At 43.1% G+C, this 25,206-nt stretch overlaps 1 protein-coding gene across 1 annotated transcript in view; it reads right to left on the bottom strand.

Annotated features, from left to right (window-relative positions):
* The window catches only part of prr12b (proline rich 12b), a 37,494-nt gene that overhangs the window by 8,989 nt on the left and 3,299 nt on the right, over positions 1–25,206 (bottom strand). The window contains exons 2-13 of the mRNA XM_070847783.1: positions 18,078–18,235; positions 16,613–16,774; positions 11,871–16,429; positions 11,104–11,316; positions 9,512–9,586; positions 6,867–7,686; positions 5,707–6,335; positions 5,504–5,620; positions 4,286–4,419; positions 3,232–4,056; positions 2,894–3,150; positions 2,660–2,779 (exon numbers count right to left, since the gene is read on the bottom strand). Coding sequence (XP_070703884.1) covers positions 2,660–2,779; positions 2,894–3,150; positions 3,232–4,056; positions 4,286–4,419; positions 5,504–5,620; positions 5,707–6,335; positions 6,867–7,686; positions 9,512–9,586; positions 11,104–11,316; positions 11,871–16,429; positions 16,613–16,774; positions 18,078–18,235 — 8,069 coding nt within the window. The remainder of the gene's footprint in view (positions 1–2,659; positions 2,780–2,893; positions 3,151–3,231; positions 4,057–4,285; positions 4,420–5,503; positions 5,621–5,706; positions 6,336–6,866; positions 7,687–9,511; positions 9,587–11,103; positions 11,317–11,870; positions 16,430–16,612; positions 16,775–18,077; positions 18,236–25,206) is intronic.

Here is a 25,206-nt window from a genome sequence, read left to right as displayed (position 1 = left end):
TGCAGTGCTTTAGATGTTGTTTGGGGTTCTTTTGTGACCTCCTGGATGAGACGTTGATGCACTCTTGGAGTCATTTTGGTAGGCCGGTAGTCCTGGGAAGGTTCACCACTGCTCCATGTTTTCTCCATTCGGGGATATTGGCTCTCACTGTTGTTCGCTGGAGTCCCAAAGCCTTAGAAATGGCTTTATAACCCTTTCCAGACTGATAGATGTCAATAATTTTGTTTCTTGTCTGTTCTTGAATTGCTTTAGATCGGGGCATGATGTGTTGCATTTTGAGATCTTTCAGCCTACTTCATGTTGTCTATTTAAGTGATTTCTTGATTCTACAGCTCTGGCAGTAATCAGGCCTGGGTGTGGCAAGTGAAATTGAACTCAGCTTTCAAAAATGTGGTTAATCACAGTTAATTCATGATTTAACAAGGAGGGGGCAATTACTTTTTCACATAGGGCCAGGTTGGTTTGGATAGCTTTTTTCCCTTAATAAATGAAATCATCATTTAAAAACTGCTTTTTGTGTTTACTCAGGTCATCTATGTCTGATATTAAAATTGGTTTGATGGTCTGAAACATGCAAGTGTGACAATAAAGCAAAAACAGAAGAAATCTGTAAGGGGGCAAATACTTTTTCACACCACTGTATAGTACAGCGCCTTACTATGATTGTGCATGTTGTTATATATTTTTATTAGTAGTATTATTATTAGTATTATTAGTAGTGGTATTATTGTTATTATTATTATTATTATAAGACTCTGGACTCACCTGGTGCAGTAATTTATTGTGTAATAATTTGTAATAATAATTTTTAATACATCTTTTTTTTTTATTCATAATTTTATATATTTATATTTTACTTTGTGTTTGAAGTTTATTCTTATTCTTTTGGAGCTGTGTGTAACAAAAAGCAATTTCCCCCTGGGGATTATTAAAGTAATTCTGATTCTGATTCTGATTCTGATTCTTTAACCTCACTTTCGCTCAGTGTGGCTCGTGCTGCTGGACTTATAAGTTCACGCCATGCTGAGGAGCATAGTCCCTTAGGCCCAAGAACCTGACTGCTGCTTCAAGCCCAAACCAGATCTCGACTTCTTTTCACTGGTCATGTAACACATCAATTATAAATGCTATAAAAGGGGATTCCTTTTGAATCACTTCTACTTCCTTTTTTCCCCTTAAACCCAAAGGCGGAGAGTGGCAGTGCAGTGGTAGCCTCTGATATTTCTGCACTTGAAATGACAAATATCTGATAAATATCCATCTGGAAGTATATTGTTGTCAAAAGTTATTAATCTCTGCTCATTGTTTGAGATTAGTGTGTTTTGTACGTGGTCTCAGATATAGATACGTTCAGTCAAAATTCGGCCAGGTGCATATGATGAGATGGTATATAGAAATGCTGTCAGGACCAGTGCCTGCCTCTGTGTTGTGGCAGTGCAGGTGGTGTGTTTCATGTATGTGTTTTATTTTTTTAAATTTTGACTTGTCTGTGTTGACTATGGTCAAGTGAATTTCATATCTTATCTAACAGCCTTCAGTCAAAGTCATTTCAGTCAAATAGAAAGGTCAATGTGGTACTTCAGCTTCTACTGGAGCACATTTTTGTCTTTTATTTATACTTTTACATATGTTAAGCATTTCAGTACTTCCTCCCGGTTGGAGGCTATAATAAGGGGTGGTTGGAGTAGGTGTATAATACAAATGTCTTTGAGTTTGAGAACCCTGTCTAAAGTACAGGTCTGTTTGGACTTCTATCTCATGTGCATGTTAAGTTAAGAATGTGAAACACTTTTAGAAATGTTATGTTCTTTTGTGGTTCACAACGTGACCACACGTCCAACCACAGTTATAGTTTACAGTGATGAGACAGCTTGGTGAGAGGATAGTTGGCCACAGTTTGGCCAGACAGCATAGTGAGTGTTTGCTGTGAAGGCACACTGGACATGAATAATCATGCCAAGACATGTAATGGCATGGTAGTATGGTGTGTCAAACTTAAACTATAGTTTAAGGTCCTTGTTCGGTGACTGTACAATACAAGTATGTCTGTATTTGTATAGTGCCTTTCTAGTAATTTCAACTACTCAAAGTGCTTTTTTACATTACATCATTCACACGGGAAGAATCTAAAGAGACTATTCTTTCACACTCTGAAGCTGCTTCAGGAGCAAGTTGGTTCAGTGTCTTGCCCAAGGACACCGACCTTCTGATTGAGGGACGACCTGCTCTACCTCTGAGCCACAGCTGCCCCACGGTAACCAACATAACCAACATCAATCTATCACACTGAACAGGATTTCATTACCGTGACCTGAGCTTTTCGAATCAATCCACAGTCACAACTGCGTTGCCATGCAACAATGGCGAAAAATCTTTTTTTATTTATTTCTATTTTCACTGTGACTGTTTTAATAAAACAAGTTTAAGACTGGAAAAAACACAGTGGCTGTGAGGTAGATAAAATACATTCAACAATCAAAAACCCTACAGCATGTCTTTGAAAATGGCTAGCTTTATAAAACCACTGGTATGGTCTTTGAAAACCGGCCATGAAGTGTTGCAGTTCAATAACACATTGGTGAAAGTGAAAAGGCTTTCTATCTCTGGACAAGTCCGTTCTGTTCTCAACCTATTCACGCTTTCTAGAGGCCTCGCTCACCATCAGTGTCCTCCAGTGCTTGGATCATATCAGGGTCGAGTGCCGTGCTAACCAGCATCTCCACGTAGCTCCTGAACATCTCCCTCATGGCGCGGCTGTTGATTCCCCCCCTCACAGGACCTTAAACACAAAGAAGACCCAGTGAGCAGACGCTGGCAGAGGGAGATCAGTATGTCAGATGTGATTAACATGTTATTAACAAAGATGTGCACACACACACACACATCAGCTGACCTTCATCATCACTGGGTGGGGAGGAGTCAGAGGAGGAGGAGGAGGATGGTACCTCCTTCAGCCACTTTTTCCTCTTCTTGGGGGGGGGCTCTGCTTTGTCCTTTGAAGTCTTGGCTCTGGACTGTCGGTCCATCTTCTTCTCTCCTCTCTTCTCCTCCTTAAACCTCGCAAACTCCACTGTGCCATCCCTCCTTTCTCGCGCCTCTCTCTCCCTTTTCTCTTTCTCCTGATCCCTTTGTTTCTCCTTCTCTTTCTCCCTCTCTCTTCCCTCCTTTTCTTTCTGCTCCCTTTCTTTCTCTTTTTCCCTCTCCCTCCGTTCTCTCTCTTTCAGCTCTCGCTCCCTCTCCCTCCGCTCCCTCTCCTGTTTCTCCTTTTCTCGCCGCTCCCTTTCTTTCTTTTCTCTCTCTTTATCTCTCCTCTCTCTCTCTTGTCTCTCCTTCTCCTTTTGCTCTCTCTCCTGCCTCTCTCTTTCACTTTGCTCCCTCTCCTTTTTTTCCTTTTCTTTCTGCTCTCTCTCGTGTTTTTCCCTTTCTTTTTGCTCCCTCTCTTTCCGTTCCATCTCCTGTCTCTCCCTCTCTTTTCGTTCTCTCTCCTGTCTTTCCCTTTCTTTCCACTCCCTCTCCTGTCTCTCCCTTTCCTTCCATTCTCTTTCCTGCTTCTCCCTTTCTTTCCGATCCCTGTCCAGTTTCTCCTTCTGTCGCTGCTCCCTGTTCCTTCTCTCTCTCTCTTTTAACTCTCTTTCTTTTTGCTCTCTCTCATATTCCCATCTCTCTTTGTCCTTTTCCTCATTCTCTCTTTTGTCCCACTCTTTCTGCTCCTTCTCCCCGCTTTCACTCTCCCCCTCCTTCGCCCATTCCATTTCTTTCCCCTTTTCTCTACACTCCCTCTCATTTCGCTCCCTGTCCTCTTTTTCCCTCTCCACCTTCTCCATTTCCTTCCTGTCCCTCTCTTTTTGCTCTCTCTCCTCTTTCTCCCTCCTCTCTCTCTCCTTATGCTCCTTTTCTGCTTTCTCCCTATTTTCCCTTTCTCTTTGTTCTTTTTCTCGTTCTCTCTGCTCCCTCAGCTCTCTGTCTTTCTGTCTGTCCTTGTCTCGGTCGTCTCTCTCCACTCGAGGTGGGGTTTGACTGTGAATGGTGCCCAGCTGCTTAGGCAGTGACTGGCGCCTGTCAATCATTAAGGTAAAAAAGAAAGGCACACAGTGAATGAAGCTCCCATGTCAATCAGTTGTTGGCAGCCATAACAATTTTTACAAATTTCTCACTGAATTTGGGTTCAGCTGTGGTTCTGATGTAGCTGTAGCTCTGATTATTGTGTCATTTTCCAATTAATATCAGTTCATCTCTATGTGCCCACCTGAGATATTTGACAAGAAAATCAAACTCGTAGCCTTACCTCAGAGTCAGACTGGCTCTATGCCATGGCTTTCGAGAACACACTCTGACATAATCTTTTTTGTTGACGTTCTCCAAGAACTTCACATACAAACGCTGATAGCGCATTTTAGCATCGCCAAAGTAACCCAGATACTGAGGGAAGAGACATGAAGAATAATGGTGTCAGTTCAGCAAACACCATCTAATTACATTACACAGGGTAAGAGTGAGCATTAATCCAACTGGATACTCTTAAGTGAGAAGAGAATTTAAATACAATACTGTGATACTTAGAATGGCTTATGGGGGAAATATCAAATATATATATATTATATATCTATTAAATGATCAGTTTGGTTTGTAAGTCCAATAACGAGCAACTATGTCATCAGTCAATCCTCTTTCTTCACAGCTTTCTTTACAAATACTACAGCAGTAGTTTTTTCTGTTTTCGTTTTTTTCTGTTCTGTTTTTGCACTTCAGGTTTTTCTCATTTCTGGTCTAAGTGTTGCTGTATTGCTTCATACTGTGTTATGCCTTAGTGGGAGAAATTGTGGCCAAAACAACAATGAAACAGGCTGTGGTGCTGAAGAAGAATTATTTGGGTGGGTTATTCAATTGTTGCAACTGCACCATACTACATAATACAGAAATCACACTGCATAAATGATGTTTTATGGAACTATTCAGTATGAACATGTAGCTTATTGTTAGAAAGGTTAGAGCTTATTTTGTGAAACGTGTTACTGAGTGAAAGCAGGTTTTAAAAAAAATGATTTAGCCCCTCTTCAAAACAAGCAGTGGCCATTCTTAGGAAGTACATGAATAGGTAGGTCCTCACATCCACTGCCATGCTGATAGCAGTGGATCTGATGAAAGTATGGACTTAGCAATTCGATTACAATTACACCGCATGAAGGTTGGGGGTTTTTGTGCAGGTTGCAGCACTTCTCAAGTCTTTCTTAACTTCCTATGAGCAGGTAAGCAGCACAAGTTCATCTATGATCTTTTCTTTTTTTTTCACATTGTGGGCCTTTATTGGACAGCTGATAGTGAGCTTGTAGACAGGAAATGTGTGTAGGGAAATTGAACAAGTGACCACTGCACACCTCTAATCTACATCATGATTAAAAGGGAGACACAAGCACACCAGCAGTTTTCTGCACAGTGATTTTTAGTATTGATTGAACCTGTGCGAGTCCTGAGGTAAATGTTAAATATGTGCTGGAAAACTCACATTACTGGTTGCACAGAACTGCCTTTGACCATCTTTAATCTCTGGGCTGAATTTCTGGAGCAAGGCTTTCTGCACCCTCCAGATGGGTGGGGGCTCACGGCCTGTCTGCAAGGCCATCTGATGACACGAACAAACACCGCATATGTCATTAATATGTTAGTTATCCACCATAGATACTTGCTGAGAGCGGTGGATGGACTCACCTTAAGAGTCCCAATATCCTCAGTTCGAACCACAAACTCGTCCCGTTCGCGAAAGATTCCCTCGCCTCCACTCTCACTGTCCTCCTCTTCACTCTCTCCTGCTATGGCGGCATCTGTCTGCTTCTTTGCCAGGTGGAGAGAGGTAAGGCGCTGGGATGCTGGGGCTTCGTCCGGGGTTGGAGGCGACGGAGGTGGAGAGGTTGATGAAGAGGGTGAGGAAGAGGAAGGTGAAGAGGGAGAAGGCTGCCCAGCTTCAGGTTCCTGGTCCTGATCAGAGGATGACGGAGGAGGTGTGGTGGACGGAGGAGGGATGGATTGGCCCAGGGGAAGGTTGGAGAGGGGTGAGGATGGGATGGCAGGAGGGGAGGTGGACGGGGGTGGGGAGGTGCCTGCAGTTGGAGCCGGTTGGTAGGAGGGCTGCTGCTGCTGCTGCTGCTCCTGCTGCTCCTCAGAAGGAGGATAATTTGAATTTGCCTCTTCCTCACCCTGCTGAATAGGCAGAGGGGAAGAGGGTACAGAGAGACACAAGGGGAGGAGGGGTGAGGGTGAAGAGTAGGTGGGCGGCGAGGGGGAGCTGGAAGGTGATCGGGATGGAGGTGCAGGAGCACGCACAGGTCCTGATGGAGATTCTGAAAAACAAGGTGGGATGAGGAAATCAGAAAGCTGCCTTCTAACTGCAGGAAATTCATACGAGAGCATTCATTATACAGGTTTGGTGTGTTTCTGCATGAGACAGGGTGTCACGGCAAAACTCTAATGCAAGAACACAATCCAAGCCAATTTATTTATTCTATTTAATTGACATTAAACCAAGGTCCAGTCATTAGCTTTTCCAGAGCTTCCTAAAGCCCCATCAGTGAACAGAGTTGTTTGTTCAGTTGTCATGAAGTTGTTTCAGACATCATCATGTGAAACTTAGGTCACAGTAAAAAAGACTCTATTTGCTGATGGAAGCCATGAGATGTAGTTGATAACTCTGAAAAAGGCAAGTAAGTGGGCCTTAAGTTAATATTGTTTTATCAAACTACTAACACCTATTTCTAAAGTCAAGAGTGAACTTTCAAGATATGGTCCTTACTTAAGTAGGAGAGACACTCCTAAAGAAGGCTAAAGCTAAAATGAAAGACAGACAGTGAGAAATGAACAAACACACACATTACCTTCGACCTTAGGAACCTCCAAAATCTGCATTTCAGAAATCCTGTCCCCTTCCTCCTCCTGCTCTTCCTGGGCTGACTGCTGATTCTGTGGATCTCTCATTGTGTCTTCATGATCTGCAGTCTCCTCTACTTCCTCCTCCTGCTCTTCTCTGTCTTGCTCAACCTCCCTCTCCTCTTCTGCATTTTCTCTATTCAACTGTGGGGAGACAATGTTTTGCTCTTCCTTGTCCTGTGTGTGATGCTGAGCGTATGTGAGAACCTCATCCTTTCCGTTCTCTATGCTGGGGATGAGGGGAGGCATGGCAGGAAGAGGAGGGCTGAGTGGCGGTTCTTGTGGGGTGGGTGGGGACAGAGTGGGTGGGGCTTTGACCATGGCAGAAGCCATTGCAGCAGCTAACGAGTGTGGGGTGTCATAGAGGGCAGAGATGGCAGATGAAATGCTCTTCTGCAGGTCCTGGTTCTTACTGACAGAGTCTTCCTCATCAGAGGAGAAGGAGGGCAGCGTCTCCAGGTTCCTTTTCAGCTCCTCATCCAGAGGCTTGCAGGGACTCGGGCAGTTGCTGAGAGCCAGGTCGGCCCCCTCACCCTGCCCTCCCTCGCTGAATGTTCCTGTTGGTTGCTGTGGAGGACTTGGTGGTAGGGGAGGAGGGGGTGGGGATAAGGGCCTGATCCCTCCTTTGAGAGAGGAACAGGGGTTTAGAGCTTCCTGCTCCCCTTCATCGTGTCCCAGCTCAAGGTCTGACTGTTTTTTGCCTGTCTTCAGGAAGTCCAAAAAAGAGGCCATGAAGCCAGGTTTGAAGTCGAAAGCCTTCTCATCAGCCTGCAAGAGAGGAGAATCTAATTACTGATGAGTGCTGTATGATGTGCTCACTCCTTGTCCACTGAAAGGCATGGTGTGCCAGTTAGTGATGTTCCTCCATACACTGCAAAAGACTGTTTCAGCTTGTAACTTGGTCTCATGTTCACTCGCCAAGAGTCTTTAAAGCAGCATTAGTTAATTTTCTGACCATTATGTGGCACTGTAGCAAGCTGTTACCATAACTTCATGTTAGCAAACACATTCAGACACAAACCATGAATGAATGCTTTAATTCGTCCAATATTTCATCTCTTTTGGCTCTTTTTTGGTCTCCACCAATTCCTGAGAAAAGTATCTGTGTCTGTAGATGGTAAAAATAAATCTATAGAGCTGAGGAGAACTGCAGAGATGCTGATAATTCTCTATGAGTTTATCACTACAAGAGACCCCCTTCATAATCTTATTATACAGATAATCATTTGAACCATCGTTCATAGAAAAACAGTGATTTGTGCAGCAGCTTTAAACTACAAACAGTTCCGTCACTACAGTGATACACTTCCAGGTTCCTGTGTAGTTTCACTTTTTCTCAATATTCTTGAATTGAGTGTTGATGTATTGATGGGCAATATGTGACAAATCACTCCACTAAAATAAAAAAGAGATTCCAACGTGTCATTTAAAGGGATATCATCGTCAGTAATCTAACTAATTTCTTAAATAATCTGACTCATCAGTTCGTCTAAAAAATAGTCAATGAAACGTCAGTCCAAAACTTTTAAGTTTACTATCACATAAGAAAAGAAAAACTTGGACCAAGACATGTTTGGCACTTTTTGAAAAGTTAATTAACAATTAATTTAAAATTGACAAATTATCAAAATATTTGCAGGTAATTATTCTGTCGAATAATTTCTGTTTCTGCATATATTTTGGATATATGCACATAACTAATCTGATTCATCCTGGCTGGTCTGCAAATTGGGTGATGTTTCCAAATACTAACATTACTAGCATATTGATTAATTATCAACACAATGTGTTCATGGTCTGTCATGAATGTGTGGAGATTGTCCTGTCTTCTTGTGAGATTCCTAGGCTGAATTATCATCCCAGTCTGGTCCTGGAATGAGAAATATATACACTATGTTGCATCCTCAAAAGTTACCACAATGAAATAAAGTATTGTAGTAGTATTGTTCCTGGCCTGAACATTACATTCTGCTGACAATAACATCTGCATATTGATTCAGCAAACTTATGACCAATGCTATCTTGTACAGTAATGCCAAAACATGGCGCGCTCACTTCGACCCGTAACATCTGAAGCTCTGTTAAAAGTACACATCTTTAATCTTAAATTTGTGAGTATTAATAAAAGTGAGGGATTAATCTTATTCAACCCTAAAATCTAATTCTAAGCAGTTCAATAAATACGGGCACTAGACACACGACTATAGGTAATAAAGCCAGACAGACAGCAGGTGGCAGCAAGGGTCCTTATCTGAAAAATGTAGTAACCGTGGCAACAGCTGCCCTGGTAACAGCCATCTCTCTCCTCTCTCTTTTGTCAGTCAGAAAGAGCTGGCTGTCAGTCAACTATAACCTCCTTCTCTCCAAACCTCAAATAACAAAAACATGACTGAAAATTAAAATACTGTGTTTCTTTGGAGACTACACCATCAAAACATGTCTTCTATTAAACTAATACGAGGGCAAAAGGCTACCTTTTTACACAGGTATCTCTCCCTCTGTAACAGCGGCTTGGGTTTGAATGGATGAGGTGTGAATTATATATGAAGCTCCTGGCTCTGCTCATTTTTGTTGAGGGTGTGAAGCAACTTACTGAACTGGAGAGTTTCTGCATAGTAGCCCAAGCTTCAGGATTCAGTGGATCGTCAATTTCTTTCTTCCACGTCATCTGCGATAACATCAGAGAAAACTGCTTTCAAATATGTATTTAGTAAAGATTAGGTCCAACTCCTTAGAGAGATTGTTAGAAATAAAGTTTGTTTTTTCTTTACATGAAAGACAACGCCATGTCATCCCTTTCGAGATTCACAGACTCCAGTTATGTTTAAGATTTCATGGTGAGGCTTACATAAAATAAGGAGCACATTTACTTATCTAGATGATATTTAAGAGGACGAATCTTCGTCTTCTGATTCAGGGTCACTGTATGACTGACTTGTCCATCCAGCATCCTTAAAGCTGAGTCAGCACTTTAACGTGCGACATCAGTGGTTAATGTAAACCCCCATGATTGCAATACAGAGCCGGTACAATGAGAGGATATCTGTTCAAATCTTTACTGACTGAACTACACATCGATTTGATTTGATTTCACAGTCAAAATACTGACTGCAGATACAGAATGTCTCACTGTTGCTGAGGCAAATAGCTTTCATTTCTCTCAAACATGAAATACATGGTTGAGGCTGTCATGCACAGGTCCTCTGCAGCCCTTCTTCATATCTAGAATTCCTTCTCCCACACATACTGACATCAAGAAATAAGTGACAGACTGAAAGCAAACTATATGCAGTGAGTAGCCTGCATGACACTACACGATTACAAGGATAGAATGATTGGGGGATTTCTGATTAATATGGGTCTAGATTATTCTTAATTGACATTTCAATAATCATACACTTTAGATTCTTCTTTCATGAGGAGAGAAAACACATCAAAGACGATTATAAAAATTTTGCTGAAATTAGAACAGCAGTTCATACACATTGTTACCTTCTTAAATTCTGTAAACAACTATATATTTTTTATATCCTGTTCTTTCACACCTATGTTTTGGAGAACTAAAACAAATAAAATGCAGGAATGGTAAATCAGTACTTCTAGTACTATCAGTACTATCTCACTGATACAACATATTACTTTAAACAAAAGGATTTATGCCTCCTTTAGGTTTACATTGGGTGCTAGGTTCTCCTCTCCCAAAAAATCTTGTCACTTTGAATATAGAAATCCACTGTTCCGATTCCTATATTTTACCCTGAGATTCCTGCTCAAACAATACTTCCTTTTTGTAAGATTTTTGTCATTTTGCCCTTCAACTGTAAATAAGCCACCCCCTCTCAAGCTGTTGTGTATAATTTGACTGGGGAGATGAGAAAACTCTCAGCTTTGGTCACACATCGCAGTGCCAGTCCATTTATATTTGCAGAGTAAAATCTGTACCGAAGTCATATGGGACACTCACCAGCAACCTTTGAACTTCTGAATACTTGGCATTGACATGATTACAACTAAATTTCCACCTAAAATAGATCTATTTTCTAAAGTCTAAAGATCTAAAGTATTCGCCTAAGTAGATACTAACTAGCCCGTGCCTTTAATTGTCTAGAATAAAATACAGAGGTTTGTGAAGTGTTCATATTGCAACAGTTTTTTGCGAAGAATCTCATGTGTTTTAATCTTTACCTCTCCAGCTTTTTGCTCATGCTTCATCATCTTATCTTGAGTCTGGTTGAGCTCATTTGTGCTAATGTCAGTGGCGGTGCTGGGTCCAGGACTCAGGCCCAGAGATGGCGCTGACCCCACTGATCCATCAGACAGAACTGGCTCGGTGCTGGACAGTGAGTCTGTCCTCAACAAGGACTCTGATGGGAGCATGGCGGGAACAGGCAGTTTGATCTGAGATACAGACAAGATGGATGTATTGAAACATTAAGCAGGACAATTAGCATAAAGTATATAACAATTATTTTCTTAGAATTACTGTAGCTTGACTACCTAGGATATCTAGAACATAAGCCACTGATGCTGATTCAGTTTTGCTCTTAGACTAATCTAATTTGTGGTCAGGCCAGGACTGGCAAAGGGAGATTTATCGCACACTGTGGCGACAAACAAGCGTATCAAGAAGTAGTGTGGGCAGACTCATAAGTATAAGCAGCAGGAGTTAACACACACACGGAGTCAGGGGATGGAATATCAAAAAGTTAGGCCTACATTATAGCATTTGTTACAATTTACATAACAAAATGTTTATTTAATTTCGTATTTAAAAACTAAAATTTGAACCCTAACATTCAAAGTACTAAAATGATGGTTCACCTGATAAATTACATACATGACACAACACATGCAATCTGGTAACATGGTAATATATAATTTGGACCATTCAAACTTTCTAGGAATGATTATATGATATGGGCCCAGATGACCTCTTCCTTTGTTCACTTTACCTTAATAGGTCTGATTGGATCTTGCTGCGGCTGCTGAGATGGCTGCTGCTGCTGCTGTTGTTGTTGATGATGATGCTGTTGATGTTGCTGCTGCTGATGATGCGGTTGGGGGTGAGGACAGGAAACATGCTGCTGCTGATGATGCAGGTGATGTTGTTGCTGTTGTGGTGCCTGGAGGTGGTCTGCCTGCTGTCTGTGATGTTGGTGTGGATGCTGTTGGAGATGCTGCTGTTGGCTGAACTGTTGTTGTTGATGCTGCTGCTGTTGATGATATGGGAGGCTTTGTGCTTTGTTCATATCTTGATGCATTTCCACAAGGCCTTCCTCCTTCCTGCCTCGCCCTCGACCCCGCCCACGACCTCTCCTACTTTCTCCAACCATAGATCCCATCAGGCCCCTGCAGTAAGGAGGCTCTGGCAGAGGACGAATGCGTGGTCTACCGCGTGGACGAGGAGGCCCTTCACGTTTTGGTTTGGTTGGTTTCCTGCCTCTTTTCTTAGGGCCGTCATGGGGGGGAGGTTGTGGAGGGTGTCCAAGGGATGAGTAGTTGGAGGGGTGGCAGAAGTCCATGTCACCCATCAGTGGACTGAGCCCACTTACTCCTGATACCCCACCAGCCTTCCTACAACTAGACACCAAGTCAGGGAGCATGTCAGGGAGACGTCGACTGTTCAGGCGGATATCAGCAGGAACATCAGCTTTATCTTCATCATCCTCAAATTCATACTCCTGCGCAAAGTTTTTCTTTGTTTGAGGTTGTGGCTCACGCCGCTGTTTGAGCAAGTGAAATGAGCTGGTCTTCAGCAGTTTCTTGGGTCGAGAGGAACAGAATATAGGTGACGTCAGACCAGTAGTGTTTGAACTTCCACCCATTCCCACAGCTCCCATCATCTTGTTGACTGAGCCATCCCCTTGAATTGCTGAACTCAATCCCATAGTGGGAGTTTGGGATTGGATGAGGCCAAGCTGGTCAGTATTCACAGTGGAGGGAAGCTCGTGGGTCTTCATTGAGTCAAGATCTAAGTGCAGATTACCATTTCCTGTTCCTGGAAGGCTGTGACAGTACTGTCCATAGCCTTGATCACTGTGATGACCAACCATATCATAACTGTCTCCAGCACCTCCTGTTTTTAAGGCCTCCATACCCTCTTGCCCCTGGGTAATGCTTTCTTGAGCAGCTTGTCCTGCCCCAGATTCCCCAGCACAGCTTGACTTGTAATCAGCTGAGCAAAACATGTCCTCCATCTCAGGGAAGAAAGAGCGGTCTTCATCATGTAAGAGAGAGTCTGGAAAGCAGATGGATGTTAGAGGCGCAAACCGCTGCTGCTGACCTTGATTCTGTCCTACTTTACCCACTGGGCTTACTGTGTCAAACTGGTGCTGTTTGAGTGGATCTAACTGGGAGTGTGACAGTTGGGTTTCAGGCTCTCTTTGTTGGGGCTGTTGTTGGGGAGCTCCCATATTTGCTGCCATCTGGTGGGAGTGTGGGTGAGATAACTGAGAGTGAGACATCTGGTGGTGAGTGTGTGCTTGCTGTTGGTGGTGGGCATGGGGGTGGGCATGGGCCTGAGGCTGGTTGAGGTGGTGCAGATGTGAGGGAGTGGTCAAGCCTAAATCTGGTTCAGAGAGGAAGTCATGGAGATCTGAGGCTGTTTGTTGGGAATGGTGGTGGGGCGTAAGTCTGTGCTGCTGTCTGTGTCTGTCTCCACCACCTCCCTTCACCCCAACCCCTGTCCTATCCAAAGCTCCTCCATTATCTCTGCTGTTCGTCCGAGAAAGAGATTGTTCTAGCATGTCTAGCGGAGACACTGAGTTCTGACTGGCTCGGGTTTGATCTCTTGGCTGGCCTCCAAGGCTGTAGTGGGTATCTATACCCTGGGTTTGGAGCTGGAGTTGCAACTGTGAGGACTGGTTCTGTGGGTGGGATTCCACCCCAGCAGGCCCTGCTCCTCTGGTTGAGCCCATCATGGCCTGCTGGCTCAAAGGGTGCTGCTGTTGCTGCTGCTGCTGTTGCTGAGGCGGGGCTTGCTGGGGATCCATCTTGGTGCGTGTGGTATGGGAAAGAACAGACTGTAGCATGTGATTTTGCTGTGCAGGGTCTGGTGGTGAATCCATCAGAGATAGGGGGACTTGGTTTTGTCGAGCCTGCTGCACATCTGATGTGTTACACAAGTAGCTGTCATTTGCATCTGAAGGCTTCTTCAGCTCCATGTGAGGGTGGCTGTGTGAGTGGGAATGGGGATGGCTATGCTGAGAATGTTGAGAGTGCTGTGTGTGTTGAGTGTGCCGAGAGTGCTGGGACATTTGTGAGTGCTGAGAGTGTTGCTGAGTGTGTGAGGACACATGTGAGGTGTGATGGGAATGTTGGGAGTGTGGGTGCTGTGTGTAGGGGTCCCCACTTCCATAATGGACCACAGAGCCCAGGGGGTCATGCTGTTGTTGAAGGGAATGGGTAGCATGGGAATGGGAAAAAGAGTCAGTGACCCTTCCTGCCCCTCCAGCAGAAGACTTTGATATGGTCAAATCTGACTTGGCCTGCTGCTGTTTCTTCTGAGACATTTCCAACTGACTATTTAAGCCACTTGCCGCATCACCAATTGCTGTTCCAGCACCTGAACTACTAGTAGTGTTATTGGTACGAATGACACTCTGAAGGTGGTAGCGCTCTTCTGAGATCTTGTTAATATCATACGTCACTCCCTTGCCTTCCCCATCCCTGTCTTGTGGGAGTGGTTGGGGTAGTTGCTGGGAAGGTGGGTGATGCTGGGATGGATGGGGAGTTGAGCTCTGGGCATGTAGTAAGTGGTGGATAAGAAAATCATCATCATCCTCCTCTTCATCTTGGGATCGCTCAACTCCTAGCATGTTTGTCTCTGTTTTTGGCTTGGGTGGAGTTGAGTGGTAGGACTGGCTCTGTGTTTGCCGCGTATCAGGGAATCCTTGTGGTGAGGACATATAAGCGGGTGAGAGGATGGAGGACAAGTATTTGCTGGCCCCTGAGCCTCCAGGAGACTGTGCAGGGCGAGCAGAAGCAGGAGAGTGCAATCCAGGGCGACTAATATTAGAATTGATGGAGGGCGAGGGACTAGACTCAGGTGGTAGGTGGTAAGAGCTGCTGCTTCCATTACCAACACTAGCAGCCCCACTTCCTGATCCTGCAGCTCCAATTCCACTGCCAAGTGCAGGAGCAGCTGATACAGGTCCACCTCCAGTTGATCCACCAGCACTTCCATATCCTAAGGAAGGACTGCCTGCCCTTCTGAGAGAAGCTGAGCCAAAGCTTGAGTCCCCAAAGACTACCTCTGCAGAAAATGAGCGTCCCCCTGAGCCTATACCAGTAAAGGCCTTCCCTCCAGTGCCCCCTGCTCCAGAGCTCAGGTCATGGGCATGTGGTGAGTTGAAGCCTCCGTAAGACTGGGCCATGTGTGTAGGTGGAGGCTGGTTGGGAGAACAGGACTGGGAATGTTGCTGGGGAGGGGTCTGGTCTGGTAGGCCTGTGCTAGATTTGGCCACAGACGGAGAGCCATAGGTGGAGAGGCATTGTTTGGGTGCTGGCTGTTGAACAAGGGTGGATGACACCACTGCTAGAGGAGGTGGCGCCGGTGCAGACTGAGGTGTGGGCTGCTGATGAGAGGGAGCAGACAAGGAGCCATTGCTTGTCTTGGAGCTAGAGGAGGATGAAGAGGAAGAGGAGGACGCTGACGGTGGAGTATGTGGGGTACGGGACGAAGATGATGCTGAGCCTGAAGAGGAGTAACCACTACTTGAGCTTGAACTCTTGACTCCCTTGGTGCCAGATGAGGTGGAGGCTGAGGAGCTAGAGGATGAGGATGTGTAGGGAGTTTGTATGATAGGTCGGTATGTCTTGGATTCCACTCGTGGTGAGGGCTTGGGGTCAGAGGATGGGCTCTGCTCCCCTAGGGGACTGCAGGACATGCCAGCATGTTGGTGATGACTGGCTATCTGCTGATAGCCTGATGACCCACCACAGCTGACATACTGTTGTAGGGGGAGTGTTGTGGATTGAACTGGGGATGAGCGTTGGTAATGCTTAATCACACTGTCTTGCCGAGAAACCGCCCTCTCTGGAGTAGGCTGGGGTGGAGGGGGGGCTGTGGGTGGTAGGGCTGGTGTCGAGGAGAACATGGAGGCATTATAGAGCTGGGAGGACTGATTGTGGAGCTGGGAGGACAACAGATTGAACTGGGGAGGGGGCAGGTGGCAACTGGAGGAGGTGGAAGGGACTTGGGTCTGAGGAGGGACCGGGGGCTCTTGGGAGCTGCGGTAGGTGGCACTCTGGGAGGACAGCAAACGATCAAAGCCCAAGCTAGACTGGGAGGATGTTTTGATGTGCAGCAGGGGATCATGGGGGGACAACAAACCATTGGAAGTTGGGCTAAATGTAGGTGTGTCCTGCAGGGATAGCGAGGGGGTGAAAGATCGTCCAGAGAAGGAGCCAGGATGCTGGTATGCAGAAAGGGCTGAGGATGAGGGGAAGGAGCTGGAACCCGAAAGTGCCCCTGAAATAAAGAGCTCCGCTGGGGCCGGTGTATGCATCGCTACAGGACACAACATTACATGGACAAAGTTGGTCAATGCAGGTCACTATTGAAATTTAGCAAATTGTCATTTCATGGACAATGAACGTCTTACTTTTTGGGTATTTTTGCAATTTAAATCAATGCAAATTATTTAGCACGTTTTTTTCAAGTTCTGTGTTCCCTTAACAGGCTGACACTCACCAGTCTGCCAAGAGGGAGTGCGAAACTGAGAGAGGAGGGAGGAAGCAGAGGGTGGAGGCTGTGGACCTCTGGACTCAAGAGCTGAAATCAGATTCATAACGGAGGGGTCAGGACCCGAGGGGCTGGCATGGTGGAGGCTGGCATCAAACAGCCCTGACAGACCTGGCAACAAACCACAACCCTCACTTAATTCATATCATAGATCATATCATCATCAAATAAACGGTTTAATGAAATTTCTTTCTTTCAAACTATTATTTCCATTTTCATTGTACTACTTTCATTTTGGCAGAGTCAGAAACTAAGTAGCAATTGCAATGTAGATCATAGTGTTCCATTATAAAACTGAACATTGAGCATACATTTTATGAGTTAGTTAAGAATAACTATTCAAATATATTAACACATGCATATATTCTAAAAACACTGAAAACCAAACAAGAAGTGGTGCGACTGAAGGTGCAGAGTACACAGGGAATAAAAATATTTTTCTTGAATGGGAAGAATCTTAACAATACTGTGAGCAGAAGGCTCAAAGGTGAAATCTGAACTGTGTCTGCCCTTGTATTAAATGCTCTACAAGCTGTGTTTTTACATTACTGTAGTGAGACGAGGCCTGTGTGAAGAGAACCAGAATTCATTAAAAGTGTAGTACATGAGGTTCAGCCTGTGATCACATATTGTTACATAAGTATTTAAAATCTAATAATGGTATATTTTGCTGGTAATACTTGTAGTTTTACTGAAGTAAGGCATCCATAATTAAATTTACAGGTTGTTTTATCTGTATTTTTGCATTGTTGTAGGAGGTACTTTTACTTTAGTTAGTACCTCTCCATGTCCCTTTCATTATCTTACTGTACCCCCAAGGTTTTGGTAGTCATAACTGTGAAATATCTAATTTTATACCAATTATGCTGTACAGGCTCCATTTTTTGCTTCACTTTTCCCTTTAGTATCCCAGTACTGTACTGTACTGTGCTGTACTCCATAGCCAGTATTTACAAAATACTTTGAATATGTTTTATTTCTCCTTTCCTCTATGTTCCCCATAGCCTTTTCACTTCCACTCTTTCCACTCTATCTAAATTTAATTAACAGTTTGAACCCATAATCATTTTACTAGTACCTGATTCATACAACGAAATTAGCCTGTAAATCATGAGCTGAATGAAATAATCAGAGTTCCATTCATTACCCACATCCACTAATCTTAAGGGTCATAAGGGACTGTTCAAGAAGCAGGGTACACCCTCGACAGTCACCATGACGTTGACACAGTATTACTAGTAAATATAAATCTCACGCTTTGACTATGTAAATACATGTGATGTGAATGTAAATATCCTTAAATTAAAGCTGAGAGTTAGCCAATATCGCCATCTAAACACAGAATATACACAGGAAGAAATACAGTAGTTCTAGGGTTGTATTTCTACAGATATAGCATCCACTGAATCCTTACCAAGTGTGCGCCCGGCAGCACCCCAGGCCCCACCCTGTCTGGAACTTCCTGGGTGGTGGTTGGTTGCATAGCCCTGGAGGGGATGAGGGGTGCCATAGGCTTGCCGGTGGAGGAGCTCTGAGTCTGGGTGGGACGACCTGGAGCTCCCATATACGAGGCTGAGGAAAACATGGTTATTAGGTTTGAAGCTTATAAAGTCCTTTGAGATACAGCTGTCTGCTGTCTTGTACTGGACATGTCAAGCTGTTGGGCCTACAGCATTTACCTGTTTAGAGCATCTACACTCCACTCCGTCTATCCACAATGTCAAATGCAAGATTGCTTCCTATGTAGCAAATTTTCCATTAGCATTTTAAGTATTTGTTCATCCTTTCTGCAAAGCTTAATCATGTTCTTGGAATTTTTCTCTTTTTGTACTGTACTGGTAAGAATTGATCATTTGTCATTATCACCGAAGCAAAAAAATATTTTGTTAGCATTAATTTACAACTGACACATCTTTTTGTTGCTAATACGACACTCATGTCTCCTACTTCACTTTAAAAGTCCACTCAGTGTATAATACCTGGAGGATTCAAGTTTCCACATCACTCTCTGTTATGTTGCATACTGGATCACAATTGTCTCCAATGTAGTTGGGAGATCAAAACTCACCAACACCAACAGCTTCAACACCATACTCTGGTATCATTCTGCGGAGTTTGGCTCACACATCACATTTTTAAAAATTGGGAGTCTAACCTAATGGATATAATGTCATATGCATTGTCTTAAGCATTCACAGGGTTACCTCTGCCATCTTCAGCTGTGAACATGAGAAATTTTCCTATGTGAACCTTCCATCCCATATGGCTGCTTGCCACCCATGAGGCCCATGGGGATTTAATGTAGCTTTTTGTGGTGGTGTTTGCAAGTGCTTTTTTTCCCTTGCAATACCCAAGGGCGCCTGCCATTATGTAATTGATTTACTTCCCTGTCATAAAATAGTGGGATTATCAATCAATCAATCAATCAATCAATCAATCAGCCCATTAGTGACCCTAACAGTTGGACTCTGCAATTCCAAAAACCAGTACCGTATCAAAGGTAATTTAATACTGGGCTGTGAAAACCAGCTGGGAGCAGTAGGGAGAGTTTAATTGGCTGCAGTACGCATTGTTCAAAAGTATTTTTTACATGTAATTTTACATAATCAAAAACTATCGATATGCAGTCATGTTGGATTTCTGGTTATGGTGTGCCACTGAAAGTCATAGTAATTTGGCTTTTATGGTTCTTGAAAAAGGAGTGATGACTCAAATAAACTTATTTTGAAGTTTTATAAAAGCTCCCTGAGACACTCTTAAACTTTAAAACTGGAAAACAATTATCTACCTGTGTGATACCTGTGTAAAACAAAATGGCTAGCACTGCCATGATCAACAATGGCAACGTGGCTCATGAGGACCAGAGCGACCGCCATGAAATTTAAGCAGATTTCCATGTAAGAGTTCTCTCTCTGTGAACACAGATAAAAGAAACTTGAATCCAGAGATACACTGATTACATGTTCTATTAAAGAAACTAAAGTAGACAGAATTTCTCTACAGCAGAGGAAGACAGTGATAGCAGCCAGAAGACAGAAGGAAGTGCGATATGAAAATTAACGAGTCAGCTTGTTTCCACCCGCCAGCCTCAGCGACAATTCAATGGAGTACAGGCCCAGTTTCAGACCATGAATTTCCACCGCGAGTTGCTCTACCCAACTCATCTAGAGGTCACTCATTACAGTTAGTGTCTGATCTTCAAATCCGTCGTAGAGGCAAGACAATCTCCGATGGGTGCAAGCTAATATTCATAAGGATCAAGAGAGCTGAGAAGCACAGCACCCTGTTTTCAGCTGCAGCCATTTCAGATTTTCATATGAAAATCTCACTCATTAAAACAAAAACCATACAGTATTTTCGTTTCTGGACTCCAGCAGTTTACTCTGAATGTTTGGAAGAATTTATCGATACTGCCACCATCAAAACGACAACTGGCAGCAGCACACCCACCAAAAACTCCAAAAGACAAAAAATCTCCACTATTCCTGAAACTGCATTATGCGTTAAAGAGTTCAAGACAACACATCTTAAACTTCCACCATTAATTGTAAACAGCATAACCTAACATATCCATAGATCCATAGATCCACAGATCCATAGATCCATCCATCCATCCATCCAATCTCACTTATTGATTACATTTAGATCACTTCATGGGCTGGCTCCTAGTAATATTGCTGGATTGCTGCTCCTCATGTGCCAGAGAGCAGGCAGGGACCTTCTGGCTGTTCCCTGTTCAAGACAGAAGGAGACTTGGGTCTGCAGTCAACCAATCCCAGCTGACATTAGGCGAGAGGCAGGGTACACCCTGAACTGGTTGACAGTCAATCACAGGGCCGACACATAGAGACAGACAACCACCTCACACTCACGGGCAACCTGGAACCTGCATGTCTTCGCCAGAGAAAACCCACACAAGCCCGAGGAGAACATGCAAACTCCACACAGAAAGGTTCAAGGCTCAAACCGCTAACCTGCCGGCCAGCAGATTCTTGCTGTGAGGCTAAGCACCGTACCACCGTGCTGCCCCTAACATAACCAAGAAACAGGAAGTGAATTGAAAAGAACTAAACTCAGTTTTAATGACCAGTTTGTGTGTTAAGTAAATGAGCACCTCACAGTACTGAATCCCATCTTGAAGGAGAGCAGAAAAATCTACATTTCGACAATACATACAAAAAATGCTATACTTTTTACTGGCTTATGGTTTACTATCAAAAATTTAGCAATACTGGTAAAACAGTATGCTGGTTGCTCCAATCTCATTCAATATAATTACCTCTTAGAGGAGGAATTCTTGTCTGTAAGCACAAATCAAACAAGCTCTTCAATACAATGGGAGGCATTAAAGACATGTATGAGATGCGAGATAATAAGCGAGTTGATCCAGTTGAAATAAACAGAGCTTTTACAAAATATCATGATGTTCTGTATAAATCTGAACACGCAGAAAAAACAACTTAGAGTCCAAACTTTAACTGAGGAGGCTACAACTAATCTTGATCTCGAATTTATGTATCAAGGAAATAGTAGATGGACTGAGGAGTATGAACAGAACAGATGATAGTCTGATGCCCCACCCATAGAAATATGTCTTTTGAAGGAATATTACAACTATCCTTAAATACATGATCGTCAATGATCAAAAGGGCTCTGTGCAGGGCAGACAGGCATTCCATGTAGGTGTCAAATTATTATTTGTGTTGAGCCACTGACCCCATGGTCTGTTAGTCATCTGAAGTCACAGCCATAACAGTAGTTAATGTAGTGTGTCATTTGTTGAAGATATTTGGACAGCTATCCGGTTGAAAACCAGTGAAACCTGTGACAGAACATCCCTGATCTATGCCCTAAACGAATTTCAGGATATTCAGGAATTAAAATAAACCCCGGCAAATTGTTTATCAATCATTTATGTGCCTCTGAATCAGAATCAGCTTTACTGGCCTTGTGAAAGAGGAGAATGCTTAGTGAGATGGAACTCAGTGCCTATTTCTATGATAGAACACATCAAAGTTATTAAGGTGTCGATCCTGCCAGATATCAGTTCCACTCCCCTTACCAATGTTAGACTACCTAATATTAAACTGTTGAATATATTAGAACCTTCACTGTACTGACTGCTTATAGTCATCACAATCCAAAATGCTTACAAAACATAATGAGCTCCTCAAACACATTAATAATGATCATCATTTTGAGAGGAATCCACGACCTCACTTAACTTGCTGCCTCACACCTGATGGCCCATCACATTCTCGAGGCAAAAAGGCTTTTTTGGGGAAAATATGATATTCTTCAATCAGCAAAGGACATATGCATATCTAATTTTTCTATATCTTTTATGTCTAAAATGAGTAAAAAATGTTCTATCTGTTAAGAAAAGAGAAGATACAATGATCGCATGCAAAATCTGCATGATAATTAGGGAGATTATATTAAATTATTAAATTACGTCAATGTACACCTTAGGGAATCATAGGTAGAAGCTCTGTGATAGGCCCATATATCCACTACTGGTCACTAGGATCACTTTAGGACCTCATTTAAAATGTTAGTATGAGGATAAAAATAGGTAATGGTTCAGAGATGTTTATGTTTAGAATTAGAATTAGAATGATCATTTTCTAATTTATTTAAGTATTTTAATTGCATTTTAAGATATTTGAGTGAGAGGGACTTCATTGTGGGGGACCTTTAGAGCTCAAATGATCTCTTCACAAGTTTTGCTGGCTATGTAGAGTTTTGCTAGCACAGCCATACATGAGGTGTTTTGGGATAAACCCAAGATAAACCTCTCCTTGTAACAGTAGCAAGCTGAACCCTGTAAAGATAGCTGATATTATCAATGTGCTAAATGAACGTTTCCATCCAGTATGAAGAAAGTAAAAAGAGGAGGTGCTCTTGGAACTACACAATGCCAGTTCGATAGCCACGTCCGGCTAATGTATTTGGAATATGAGAGATCAGGCAGGTTTGAGTGCATTTTATATCTATCGACAAAACCTATTAACTTGGCTTTAGGTCTCATCCCTTTTGAAGTAAAGTGAAGGGGAAAGCAGTCCTCAGAGTGACAGACCAACACAGGACGGCTCTGGAAGACAGTTTTATATATGTGTGTATTCATGCAATGATGGGAAAGTGGAGAAAGGCATCTTGGTGGTCCTCGTGAATTTGTGATGATGGATGAAATCAATTTCTGCCGCAAACGTGAGGTTTTTGTTGTCATATTATAAAGTCAGATTTACTAATACTATCATGATATTTTTCTCTGGACTTTGAAAGTCTGGTGTGCAATTATCATACCTTTGGAATAATATATTTTCTTGATATTGCCATGGTGACAAAGTATGTCTTCTTCTTCTAGTCAGCAATATTTGAAAGGGCCAAACTGCCATTTAACTACTGGTAAGGTGCTGGCTCCCTACTTATCTGAATGTCATGACACAGAAACGAAAGGAGTAAGAAGGCAACTAGTACTCAGACTCATGAATAAACGCTGTCGACGCTATTTGCCCTAAAAAATATAAAATTTGATAGTTGTTTTTTATCGATTTACAAAATGCAAAATGAGTGAAGAGAAGAAAAATCTAAATCAAATCAATATTTGGTGTGACCACCATTTGCGATTTGGGATTTAGTCAGGAGTATCATTAATCAGTTATACCAAACAGGTGCTAATGATCATCAGTTTTATATGTAGGTTGAAACACAGTCAGTAATTGAAACAGAAACGGCTGTAGGAGGCTTAAAACTGGGGGAGGAACAGCCAGACTCTGCTACCAAGGTGAGGCTGTGGAGGACAGTTTCATGTCACAGGTCATCATGACAAGACTGAGCACAGCAACAAGACACAAGGTGGTTATACTGCAGCCAAAGATTTCAGAGCAGACTGAGGTTTCAAGATGTGCTGTTCAAGGTCTTGTGAAGAAGCACAAAGAAACGGGCAACGTTGAGGACCATAGACGCAGGGGTCGGCCAAGGAAACTTCATGCAGCAGATGAAAGACACATCATGTTTACTTCCCTTTGAAAGAGGAAGATGTCCAGCAGTGCCATCAGCTCAGAACTAGCAGAAACCAGTGGGACTGTCCATAGTCTGGCTAGAAGTGGTCTTTAGGGTCCAAAAAAGTCAAACCTCTGACGTGGAAACAAGCCACTCAACTATGCATGAAAACAGGAACTGGGGTGCAGAAAAATGACAGCAGGAGCTCTGGACTGATGAATCAAAATCTGAAATATTTGGCTGTAGCAGAAGGCAGTTTGTTCGCTGAAGGGCTGCAGAGCGGAACAATACTGAGTGTCTGCAGGCAACAGTGAAGCTGGTGAAGTTTGGGGCTGCATGTCTGCAAATGGAGTTGGGATTAGGTGAGGATTAATAGTTTCCTCAATGCTGAGATATACAGGCAGATACTTATCCATCTTGTAATACCATCAGGGAGGCGTCTGATTGGCCCTAAATTTACTCTGCAGCAAGACAACAACCCCAAACATACAGCCAATGTCATTAGGAACTATCTTCAGCGTAAAGAACAAGGAGCCATGGAAGTGATGGTGTGCCCCCCCCCTCCACAGAGCTCTGATCTCAACATCATTGAGTCTGTCTGGGATCACATGAAGAGACAGAAGGATCTGAGGCAGCCGTCATCCACAGAAGATCTGTGGTTAGTTCTCCAAGATGCTTGGAACAACCTACCTGCAGAGTTCCTTCTAAAACTGTGTGCAAGTGAACCTGAAGAATTGATGCTGTTCTGAAGGAAAAGGTTGTCAGTCCAAATATTGATTTAATTTTTCTCATTTTGCATTTTGTATATTGATAAAAATGATTAATTAATTATTTTTTTTTTTAAGCATTCTTGCTTCACAGCATTTCTTCACACCTGCCTAAGACTTTTGAACAGTACTGTATATGGGTGCACTTGCCACTGCAGGGTGCAGCTACTTCACTGTGAACCACAGGAGGAGCTTTGTTCCTCCTAACTGTGGAGGCCACATTGAGAGTAGGATTTACAGAAACAGGACTGAGTCTCTTTTGAAGGAGCACTTTATTAAATGGATTATATTGGCTAGGCAGTTGGCCCTACAGTCCGTAGGGATGTTTACTGAAGGATGTATGTCAAGAGTTTACAGTGTAATGAAATGAGAGAGGAAAAGTGTGTATTAATGTTGCGTCAGGAATCTGATTGTGAGTGCAAACAATATTGTTATGAGCATTTGCACTATGCTACTTAAGATGGCAGCAAAAAGCAGCTCCAGCTGTGGCTCAATGGTAGAGCCACTCGTCCACGCAGGGGAAAATTGGTGGTTTGATTTTCCTCCAACGCGCAAAAGCATGTTGAAGCATCCTTGGACAAAATACTCAACCCCAAATTGCACCCAAAGGTGTCTGAATGTGAATGCGTGTGTGAATGTTTAGTCTTTGACTAATGAGCAGGTTAGTCGCCCCTCCCATATATGAATAGTGTGTGAATAGGTAAATGTGAACATAGTATTTGAGTGAAATGACACTTTACAAGTACAGACCATTTTCACTTGAGAGCAATA

Source organism: Pempheris klunzingeri, chromosome 17, assembly GCF_042242105.1.
Source record: "Pempheris klunzingeri isolate RE-2024b chromosome 17, fPemKlu1.hap1, whole genome shotgun sequence".
NCBI classification, from domain to species: Eukaryota; Metazoa; Chordata; class Actinopteri; order Acropomatiformes; family Pempheridae; genus Pempheris; species Pempheris klunzingeri.
The sequence above is the reverse complement of the archived record's forward strand: the minus strand, read 5'-3'. Positions and strand labels throughout refer to the sequence as shown.